Genomic DNA, 12096 nt, shown 5'->3' on the forward strand with positions numbered 1-12096 from the left:
TGTTGCTTTTGACATGGAAATATTTTACTAGAATTTTCACATGATCTCCCATTTGAATATATTAAAACATTTATTAATTTCATGGAAAACAAAAAAGATTTTATGAGTAAGAGTGAAAAATTATGCACACGTCTTATTAAATGTGAATATTATAATAAAACTTTTCCGTTGTAAAATGGTAATGTGTAGGTAATTTATACGGTTATTACTTTATTACCGGACAAAGGTGTATGTGGGTATTGCGCAAGTACAATATAATATGGTTGAGGTTAATATGATAATTGTTATTAATATTACGAAAAGTGTGTGTGCGCAGGTGCATTACCCATATATTGTACAAAATTAACAACTGTAATCTTACGACTGTGTCATTCATCATTCATTGTATATTGTACCTATTTACCGTAAAGCGTTTACCGTACCCATGGTGTATAATATAATATTGTGTGCATTTACGACTTACCTATATGGAATAATGGCTATAATATGCCTATGTCCATAATAATAAAAGCCATAAATAAAAATATAATAGTGCAAGCGTGCACAATTCAAACGAGTCCTTTAAATGGGATACAGTTTTTCATATTATTATTATTATTTAATTTGTATCCATATAATATAATCATTGTTTTGATTGACGAAAAGTGATCAAATACTATTTAGCTGTACAATTTAATAACCATAATTATTGTTACACCTACCGTACTACAATACGTCATATAACAGTGTTGCTATCAACAAATTTTAATAGTTTTCATAATTTTTTAATTAAATTTTATGAACATTCAAATATTATATTCTTCTCTCTTATTTTCTGCGGTTTCGGGGTACTCTCGTAGAGTCTCTTTCATCTAACAATCCATAATATTCTCTTCCCAATTTATTATAGCCAATCATAATTTATTTCCAGCCGGGCGGTTTCTAGTCCAACCTCAAAAACAATAATATAATATTATTAAAGTATTGTAAATTGTAGAATAAATTGTTTTGTATAACTCTTATGTAGCTTGTATAAACGTATCGTCGTTATTAAATTAATACAAATAAAAATCAATTGGGTAACATAATTATTATTTAAAATTGTTAACTATGCAACTTATTAATTCATCGAAGTATAATAATTATTTACGTAGTATATTATATACCATATACGTTTAGCATTCCATTTGTAGTTTACAATTGTGCGGTAGGTAATATATAATTAAAAATGTAAAACCAAGCTCAACGGTTCGGAATTAATTCTGGAACCTATATAGGTACACCCTAATTGATTGCTTGACGTTAATTATAAACCAGGATTTTTTCAAGGGAGGTCCAAGTGCCTACACATTTCAATCCATAGCTTAGGACGGATTATGCCAGCCAATGTCCTGCAACACTAGTTCAGACACTGGAGTCCATCAGTCATTTCGGATCGCCACTGAAACTAACTCCTGCAGGGTGAATATAATATTGTGTATACCTACATGAGATGTGATAGGACAACTTAAATGGTAAACGGACCGTGATTTACGACAGTATTAATAACGCTGACTATAACAATATGACTTATATAAATATTTTTTGCAAATTTAGTTCTAAATAAGCACAAAGTTAAAAACAATATTACAACAATAGATTTGTATTATAATAAACGACCATTGTAAATTGACAATACCTTAATTTAATATTTCCCAACTACAAATCATTGTTATATTATATTATTCATTAATGACTTAATGTGCATTGTGCACTGCACAGTTGCTGTGTTAATAAGTAAGTTTAATCAAGCACACAGTAAATACGTTCAACTTGCACGTCGAAACTATTAATTAATATGTACGGAGTATTAGAATAACTTTTTCAAAGAAGACAATGCCATAATAACTTTAAAGGTAATAACATTATCGTTATGTATAGTCATCATAATATAATGATATTATATAATTTTTAGTACAATTATATGCATAGCTTTTACGAGTTGATTTTTCATATTGCATTTACTACGTACAATCTATACACTGTATATTGTTTGGCAAACTTATGCATATTATTCTGTGGTTGGGTCTATTTATATTATTTAGAACGTAATGTAATTATATATTCCTTTGAATCGTGACGCTGGTCGCCGGTCCATGATCCACGTCCTGGATCCATGCTGATAATAGGACTTCTGACTTGGATATTTTTTTTTTGTATGGACTTTCTCAGACTCAAAAGTCATACACCGGCCAATAATAATAAAAATTCTACTTAAAAACGTCGTTTATTTTCAATTAAAAAAAAAAAGTCTTATTAAATATTATACAAGAATATTTACACAAGCCTAACTAAACGGATATCCGTGACACTCAAGAGTCCGATCCGAACGAAAAGTCGTGGGCCACGGGCGACCGGGACTCGGGCAGCGCGTACTGTTCGGCCAGCTGGTCGAGAACGCCGCTGGTGCGCATCTGTCTGGGCGCCGTGCGGTAGTTGTTGGACAGCTGAGCGGCTGCGGGCCTGGTGCGCTTGGGCGCGGGTTTGGCGACCGGCTGGTAAAACGTCGGCGGTTCCGTCATCGGTTCTTGGTGTTCCTCGAACGTCTGGTACGAGTGATCGACGGAGGAGGAGGAGGAGGCGTGAGCCGCACGTCCGTTTCCGGTCGGCCGCCTACCGCCAAAGTCCTGGACGGACTCGAACGACGCGGACGGACCCGAGCCCGATGGCTCCTCTACCGGAACGGCCCTGAACGAACCGGACACCGGCGGAGCAGGCTTGTTCGGACGTGGCGCCGGCCGGTGAGACGGGGCGGGCTCTTGCGGTCGGCTCGCTGGCTGTGCGGTCCATTCGCCGTCGTCGAAATCGGAAGCGATCGATATCGGCTGAAGCTTCATTGATGGTTGTTGTGACCGCACGAACCCGGCGTCCGATTCGGGCCTGTTGTTGTTGTTGTTCCGGAACAGGGGTTTCATGGGTTTCGCGGGCGACGGTCTCTTGGCCGGCACCGGTGCAGCTGGTTCCTCGTCCTGTTCGTCCTCTTCCGGTCGCAACTCCACCAGCGTGGGCGACGGTACGGTTATGCCCTCGCCCGACGGCTGGAACCCGTACTTGTTGGCACCGTACTCGACGACGCGCAACTTGCCCGAGTCGTCCACGTAACCGTATTTTCCGTTCACCTCGCCCGTCACCGTCTTGGTTTCGATCTTGAACGATCCGTCCGATCCTTCGTACCCGTAAGTGTACGATCCGTCTTCATTGTGTCTGCCAAGCATAAGAAACAAAATTATTGGTGGTTGATCGATTTCTAAGGAATTAAACGCGTTAAATTCTGAATTTTAATTTTTTTCTTAGGGTTGAGATTTTTGCGTTTTGACCGCGCCACTGTTCGATTGGGAGGACTTCTCTTATCGGTCTTCTCCTAATATACGGGTGTATTATCATGATGTAGGGTCGATGTGGGAATCGAAGACCTGTGCTTACAGCCCCCTGTTCACGCTTGAACCCAAAACAAATACTACTCTAGGTACGATGGTAAAAATGTCTATTTCTTCGGGGGAGGGGTGGCGTAAGTGACTAGTGTCCTACATACCTACCTACTATAATACATAGGTAGTAATAATTTAGTCTGATGAGTAAATCTCGCGGCGATCGTGCGATTAGACAGAAAAACACATGACATAATAATTATAAAATTATTGTATTATCATCATCATAATACTAGTATCATTGTTATTGCGTGTTTGCAGCAAAATTTTCGTGCGCGGTGAAACTTTGTATACCCGTCTACGACCGCCGCCGCTCGTCCCATAACTTTTACATAAAAATCGCATTGTTCTGGAATTCCCAGCTGGGTTGTGATTTCCGTACAGGAAACGTTTCGAAACGTTTCGTGTGCGGACGTGTGAGATTCGTTTTCGTGTTGCGTCTTTTCGCGAGTACCTACCTATCGAGTGTGTATAATATATACAGAGAAGGTTTTCAACGGTAATAGGTCATTACTCTTATTTAGATCATAAGACTTGACGTCGTCGCTTATAACGATCGTATTGACGAAAAATCGGATGAAAATCAAAAATTAGTCGCCAGCGATTTCAGATATAAATATATACATACATTGTACGCATACTCATTTAGAAAATAACAACATTATTCTATCGTCCTGTTAGCAGGACGCGTTGTGCTTTGCGACGATAATACGTTCGTAAATCTCAAGAAGAAAAATGTATTTATGCAATAATAATATTATTATTTTCTTTACGGTACAACGAGCACGGCGAACAAACAGATTATTATTATGGCGCATTTAACCTCGGTTATAAACGTCGAGGAATGACGACAGTATTATTATAACGATAAAGAGCAAAAATATTTGGTTTTCGGGGATTTGATTCGTTTGCTCTTATTGTTGTGTGCTCTGTGAATTCGACTCTTCAAAACCGTCTAGACAGAAAACTACTGTAGACATTAACCATTTCACGAACTCGTGTAAAAAGGTTTGTAATTATTGGTATTGTATCAGCTGATTAAACACGATACAGATATTCGTATCAATACCGTATAATATTACAATTTAATTAAATATTAAAATTTAGAGGATCATAGTTATAAGGATAATAGATTAACAATCTAGACTAGATAATATTACTATATTACACGATATTTCAGAGTATTTTATATTCGTGCGACACGATGGATATAATATTGTAACCTAATATTGTTATTATAATATGCTTTGTCGCATTGAAAGATTAACTTTGTTTAATACATAATATTGTTAACTGAAAATGATATATGGTAAATATGGAAATTCTGAATATGAATAGGTACCTGGATCACATAATATTTAGTAATTTAGATTTTGCCAATAATGTTTGAGTTGTGTGATACTATATAAATTATGATGATTAATTCGTCTAAAATATTTCTAAAAACTTGACCTCAACGAACAAAAAAAAAGTTGAGATCCAAACATTTATCCGTTATTTGAGTATTAATGGTGATTTTTTGAAAATAAAAACTCATTTCGTTGTAAAAGTGCACTTTAACAAGCGACGATGTTGTCATCATCATTACTTATCCAAAAACAAACTAGTCGTGAATCATTGCCGTAAACGAAAACTCACGATTTCCGCTCCATTTAGAAAACTAAACTATAAGTTGTTAAACTAATATTATTATGTGGTAATAAATAAGTAAGCTAATTATTTCGTATAATGAACGTCCTATATAACATATAAATGTTATCCCATATATATGTTTAAAATAGTTATTAGACTGTTTAAAGTGAAATAAATAATGATGTATGCAAATAGTAGGTAGGTAGTAATAAGTTATCACCTTGTAGAGCTATAAAAGTTGTACTGCACCATTAAATTAAATACAAGGTTAATATTTATATGTATTAATGTATGTAATCCGTCGACAGTATATTAAAGATTTTTAAACCTTTTACTTTATTATAAATAATTCAAACTACTTATTATTTTTGTAGAAATATTACTATGATATACACGAATATCTATTAAACCGCCTCCGTTTACTGCCAATGCAAACATAGCCGTCATTATGTATAGTAGATAGTTAGTTAAGTACTATATCATTTTAAACCAAGCATTAATATAGTATTTGAATTTTGAAATATTTACAAAAGTAGACAATTATTCGATATTAGTGAAAAAGATAACATTTTACGGTCTATTCGAATTAGTTAATAATTAGTTTTCTAAAAATACACAGTTTTTAACAATTAAAACTCGGCTCATTTACACCGTATAAAAACTATTATTATTATGTATACAATTGTTTTATACCTCGTAATAGCGAACGAGTAAAATATAATATGCATAGAAAAATGTGATTGTTGAAACAGAAAAATCGTCGAAAAACGTTAAATAATTATAATTTGTCTTCTTTCACACCAAATGAATACGTAAGCTACACGCGGGAAACGTGTTCCTATATTATAGTGTTATTCCCTACATAATAAACCGCGTGTGTTAATTCCGAATATTATTATTTACATTGATAATATATAATATAATAGTATTGCACAATAGTTAAGAACAATTACGTATCACCGCACGTTTTTTTTTTTATTTTTAGTTGTACGCTATTTCTCTGTAGGTATTTAATTTTAAACGCGCTCGCAAACGTTAATTTACGTATTATATTATATTTTAATAATATTATTATGTCGAGCACACGCAATTACCTGTGGATCTGTTTGAGTATAGATACGTCAGCTTGACTTTTTCGCGCCGACACTACCGCCGATTGGTCGTTACCATCGTTGTAGTCTTCGGCATTTTGACCGTAGCACGTACACAAGCCCAACAGCACAATAATCTGCAAGTCGAACGAGAAAAATTTGTGTTTGAAAAAAAAAACTATATTAAAGCAAGTGCGCGTTAATTATTTCCGATACACAAAAGGATGCGCCGGCTCATCTATATTATATTATTATTATTATTATCATAATACGCGGTTGCGGCTGCAGTCGGTGGGTGACAGGCGCCAGGTCGGACCTCCCGCGCGCGTGCACACACCTGTTGATTAACTTCACAATTGTCTGATCGTGAGAATCGGACGATGGCGAGGTCACACACCGCTGGGATTTTCAAAACAATGACTACCGAGGTGGATAACCCACGACCAGGGCCTTAGGACGCTTTTTGTCAAATGCGACGCGTGTCGGAAACATAGGTATAACATGATACAGAAACCGCAAACTATACATAGCAGCGATGACTCTTCCGATAGCGTTTTCAGTAGCGCTCTCGATAATATTAGATAGGTAATTATTGTTTAATACGACAGAGTTTTGCGATTTCGTTTTGAATCGCGACCCGATATGGGTGTGAGCTTTTCTTTGCCCCGAAACGAATCCATAGTGCATACACGAGATAAAAGGTATAATATAAGCGTAAACTAGAATATGAGCAAAACCATTTCGTGCACCAACGCGCCGCGTCGGAGCGTATATGAAAAAAAAATAACTTTGCATACGATACCTATATACAAATATCAAATCTACAAATAAAAAATAATATTAACGGGATTAGATGTTTATTCTTTGCGTCGAAAAGAATAAACGAAACTAGTAGCTGCGATGATTTACATGTACCACCCAAGGTACTTATATTTTAATATTATTAAATTAAGATAATATAACAATGTCAACAATAAAATCAATACATATAGATAGAAGATAGATAGAATAAATAGATAGAAGTTATATATTATGTATGTTATGTATAAATATATGTTACGTGGTACTTGCAGTGCAACTAGTACACAGTGAAATAATAAGTTGGCATATTGTACTTACCACTGATCTGACTAGCATCATGGTTCTGGTTGTTCTCTGACAATAAACTGACGAGTTAATATAGTATCAACACTTAAAAGGTCTTAAAAACGCGAAGCCCCTCCACGGGCACGAAAGGGTGACGCCAAGGCCGACGACCGACGTTGGTGGTTTTTTTTTATTTTTCGCCTTTCACCGCTGCAACCCCCCAACCGAACGTGTTGTTTTCGTCTCCTCCAGGAACGACTTTATACCTATGTACGACGTTTAATGCAAAAATAATTTGACAACACTATTATATTAATAATATGATTGCCGCTTAAAATCCGTCGATTAAAAAAAAATACATTTACATGGCATATTTGACGTCTCCGACTGTTTATAATGATGATGATAATAATAATAATAATAATAATAATAATAATAATATTATAATATACCATATGGAGTTTTGAATCGTTCGAGGCGAATGTCAAGGATGGGTGTTGTCCGCGCTTTCGTTTCAAGGCCGAAACACGCCCTGGGGAAATGGCATTCGGTTCATGTGGTTAGAGATAATTTTTTTTCACATATTATTTATCATATTGGTATATTCGATTAGCCGAACAAGGTTTACCAAGGCAAACGACAAAACTGTTCGAAAATCGACTACGCCTTTAACGAGCGGGAGCTCGTCAGTTCCTGGTCGGGCGAGCGAGCGCATTACGATCGTCTGAGTAGGATTCCGGGCGAGTGTGTTATGTCGGGTACACGCCACCGCAGAGTAGGTACGCAGAGACGAACAAAAAAAATGTAATATTATTCGACTCATCGGTAACTCGCATATTACCGACATTTTGTTTGTGTCAAGACGTCGTACACCGCACCGGACACGCCACGGTGCAGCGTAGCACGGGCTCGGGTTTATAATCATTTTTTATTGTTGCGTAATATTACGCACGTGCCGGTGTCGACGTCGTGGTAATAATAATAATAATAATAATAGTATCTTTACGTGATATGCGGCTGCAGATGTACCGCGTTTTAGGTGGATATGGGTTACCATATTGGTATGCGAACGATAAAACGATCGTAAAAATAATAATAAACGACGACGAGCAAATAAGACAACAGAGGTTTTTTATTGATTTATATAAAAAAAACTTAATATACTAATAATAAAGGGAAAAAAAATCGTACAAAAAATAATAATAATATAAGTACAATTTTATATAATACTATAATCTATTCGACGTCATCACGAGCGGTCACTTTCCCGTGTACGAGATGGAGAACGATCCGGATGCGGGATCGAAGTTGTGCACGGCCGGATGGGACTGGAACTGATCGGGGTCGGACCGGGTCTTCTGCTGCGGGCCCGCGGAGAACCACTGCTGCTGTCTGGCAGCGACGGGCGCCTGCTGCTGCAGGGATCGCAGTTGCTGTTGCTGCTGCTGCTGGTGGTGCTGCAGTTGCTGCTGGTGGTGCTGTTGCTGTTGCTGGTGGTGGCTCAGCTGCTGGTGGTGGCCGTCCGACGACGACGTCTTGTAGTACACGCTCGGGTCCTCGCGGTACTGTCCGTCGTCGTAGTCGTCCTGCGACCGCGAAGACTGGTCCCTGTGCAGGTCGTTGGAGTCGACGCCCACAACAGGTGGTGGCACGGTGATGTCGGTGCCGACCGGCTCGAAGCCGCGAGCCGACGCGCCGTACTCGACCGTCCGCAATTTGCCGGTCTCGTCCACGTAACCGTACTTGCCGTACACCTCGCCGGACGGGTACTTGGTCTCGATCTTGTACGTTCCGTCGGCGTTCTCGTAACCGTAGCTGTACGAACCGTCCTCGTTCTGTCGGTTCACTTGTTTCAGGATCGGAACCACCGTGTGGTGTTGTCCGGCCGGCGCGGCCAGGGCGCCGCAAGCGCAGAATACCGCCAGTGCCTGCGAAATATACAAAAATGAAAATCAACACGTGAAATGGGTGCAGTGTGGGTGGTGATATCGTGGTCAGGGTGGTTAGAACGGTGAAAAAATGGACAGCCCCATAATGTGGGTGCGACTATCATACGTAGGTATATCTGCGGCCATATAGCTAATCGATATTAGCCACATTAGGAATATTCGAGAATAGTTTTCACGGTCATAATTTGATGTAAATTCACGTTTATCCGTATTTAAAGGTAAAGGTAGAATTAAAACCAAATAAAATCCTCACCATAAAAAAAAATTCTTGTTAGAAATAGTTTGTTCGTATATTATTTGTGCAGTATATCGTCGAGACATGTATAATAACGACTATGATCCCCGTCGCGATACCCACGCGAAACTCGAGAACTATTTATTACAAAAAATTAAAACCACTTGAAATATGGCGCGGTAACGAGGTAACCGCGGTTGTGCGTGTGCTGCAGGTCCTATTTTCGTGTGTGCAATACGAAATTCGCTATGGGGGTTGTTAGTGCGAGCTCGTAATCATAATCAGCGCCGTATTCAGGTAAACAACAGCTCCGGGTGGCTGATTTCAAGGGAGGAGGGGGGGCTAATTTTTATATTCTTCTCATATAACTCTATTCATTTATTTCCTACAATATTAATATTTTATTTTTACATTTTATTTATTGCCATAATTTATGCCATTATGATTATTTTAGCCATACAATGCCATAGCTATATTAAACATCAAAAGTGATTTGACATGCACTATAAATTATTGTGATTATATAATTAAAGTCAAAATCCAGGACAACTTTTTTTTCAACATAGAATTTAATTTTTATGATATTGGCTGTGATCATAATAGTTCGCAACGATGTTTTTGTGACGGTATTCACATAATACTGTTTTGATCGATGACAAAATATTATCCTACAATCTGGTGAAATTTTATTTTTAAGTTCGAAAACATAAATAACATTTTGAAAATTCAAGAAAAGCTTAAGCGTTTTTTCATTGGTTGTGACAGTATTTTTTTCAATGCAGTTGTGGACTTATATGAGAGTTACTACGTCGGTGTTTAGTGGACAGACATATTGTTAGTAAGATCATCAGACAGTATAAGATCATTATTGTTTATGAACAAAAAAAAAAGGCAAGGCTCACCACGCTTGTTTTTGTTCCAAACTGAAACGTGTGCGTAATACGAAAAACGACGAAAAATATAATTAATAGACACTGTACGAATGGTGTTTAGGTTTATCATAAAAGGCCTACCTACGACGATCGAAGTGTCGTCTGTGTTAAGTCCCATCTGTGTATTCACTTCTCGAACGACCGATGTGAAAACATCGCAAACGAAATAATAAATCTATAGTTATAATATAGTCGTCGAAAGAATGTCATTAATATTATTTTTGTACGCCCCATAACACTGTATATTGGTGCATAATAAACAAACTGCTCGTACTTACGCAAATATTATAGGTACTTTATATCTTTTGTGGTGCTTAAATATTTATAATCTACAGAAATTGAATAAAAATACTACCCACGCAAAATTAAAAAAACCGTCGAATATTATTATGAATATCGAAAGGTATTATATCAAATATTATAACGATCACTTGTTCGTTATATTTTATTCATAACAAAATATGTATTTATATACATATATATATATATATATATATTAACAACGTCTGAGGACTGAGAACAATAAATAGGTACCGCAGAGATTTAATATGAATAATACATAATAATATTAAGAGCCACTAAAAATATTCACGTGTAGTATAAGTAACCTTCGATACGAGGAAAGTTCAAAAGCCTTGACACAAGGTGTACTAGAAAAAAAAAATCTTCGTTCGATATACATATATTTTAAACGAGACCCGCAGAATTAAATGGATTTTTTCGTTATTTTCAATAAATCATATTTTTAAAAAGCCGTAAATTCGTTCCGTCAATCGTAGGTATAATCCGCGGGTACCTGCGGTGTTAAATATTAATATAACGTATCATAATATACTCACGGTGAATACTCTGAAGTGGTTCATCACGGTTGTGGTCGTGTCTCTATATTTTTGATGTGCGTACGACCAAGTTGAACGTCTTCATCGGCAATGGAACGGAATCGATTCGTGGTTAAATAGCCACCGTACGTTTTCTCCACCCATTGTCCATCGCAATAAAAAAATATGATACGACCTCTACCGATCGAACACCAACACGTTTATTATTACTATTTTTTTTTTTTTTTGTTCATGACGTATATGGCGCGTAGACACACACGAGGGGAGGTATTTCATTAATCTATACTCGCGGGTTTACGTACTCAGCCTTGAGCGAATTAAAAAACAAATGTATACACCTATACACCAGGAATGCGAGAGTGTTGTATAATTAATAATTATTTGTATCACTATACGTTACTTGCACTATTTATAATGGAGGTATGCGAGCACAAAGATTCTGTTTCGAATAATGTGATATAGGTATTCCACTGCGAAACGAATATAAAATAAATAATGACTATTATAATATAGCGCGCCCGATGGAGAGGCGTCGGGCGCACACCGTCTCTAACGCTTCCTCGATATATTTTATATTATATTTTTCCATAATTATACTATACCCACAAAGTATTTAATAATACAATAAATTATTATAATATAAGTCGCGAACAGTTTCCACGGCGTAGATAAATATTAAAAACGACTTCTTCGAGTCTTTGGATCCGGGCGCCATTCGTTTGTAATGAGTTCGTAAATAAAAATATCAATTTGACTTATACAAATACATTTAAATATTATGTTTACTCAAATTTGACAGTTATACATTTAATACTAAATTGTCTAATGAAAAAACCTTGGTATCTATTTTTTTTTTTTTTTTTGGAAATTAAATTAGCTTACTTTC

At 36.7% G+C, this 12096-nt stretch overlaps 2 protein-coding genes across 2 annotated transcripts; both read right to left on the minus strand.

The window, feature by feature from the left end:
- Nucleotides 1-2226: 2226 nt before the first annotated feature.
- Nucleotides 2227-7447, minus strand: LOC132952321 (uncharacterized). The gene is made up of 3 exons (XM_061024598.1): nt 7289-7447; nt 6173-6306; nt 2227-3222 (listed from the first exon to the last, which is right to left on the minus strand). The coding sequence occupies exons 1-3, from the start codon at nt 7307-7309 to the stop codon at nt 2331-2333; spliced, it is 1047 nt and encodes a 348-aa protein (XP_060880581.1). The 5' UTR covers nt 7310-7447; the 3' UTR covers nt 2227-2330.
- Nucleotides 7448-8369: 922 nt separating this feature from the next.
- On the minus strand, nt 8370-11310 carry LOC132952720 (cuticle protein 3-like). Its single transcript, XM_061025119.1, is given in 3 exon segments — nt 8370-9183; nt 11211-11261; nt 11263-11310. Coding segments are annotated over 3 exon segments (753 nt in total). The 5' UTR covers nt 11296-11310; the 3' UTR covers nt 8370-8514.
- Nucleotides 11311-12096: the final 786 nt, after the last annotated feature.

The sequence above is a fragment of the Metopolophium dirhodum genome, chromosome 9 (genome assembly GCF_019925205.1).
Source record: "Metopolophium dirhodum isolate CAU chromosome 9, ASM1992520v1, whole genome shotgun sequence".
NCBI classification, from domain to species: domain Eukaryota; kingdom Metazoa; phylum Arthropoda; class Insecta; order Hemiptera; family Aphididae; genus Metopolophium; species Metopolophium dirhodum.

What these genes read in the sequence shown, in the direction of transcription:
- LOC132952321 (XM_061024598.1), bottom strand. Translation starts at nt 7,309, where the DNA reads ATGATGCTAGTCAGATCAGTG. An exon ending in TGATGCTAGTCAGATCAGTG is followed by an intron (nt 6,307 to 7,288) that starts GTAAGTACAATA and finishes TTCGACTTGCAG; the next exon opens with ATTATTGTGCTGTTGGGCTT. An exon ending in ATACTCAAACAGATCCACAG is followed by an intron (nt 3,223 to 6,172) that starts GTAATTGCGTGT and finishes TATGCTTGGCAG; the next exon opens with ACACAATGAAGACGGATCGT.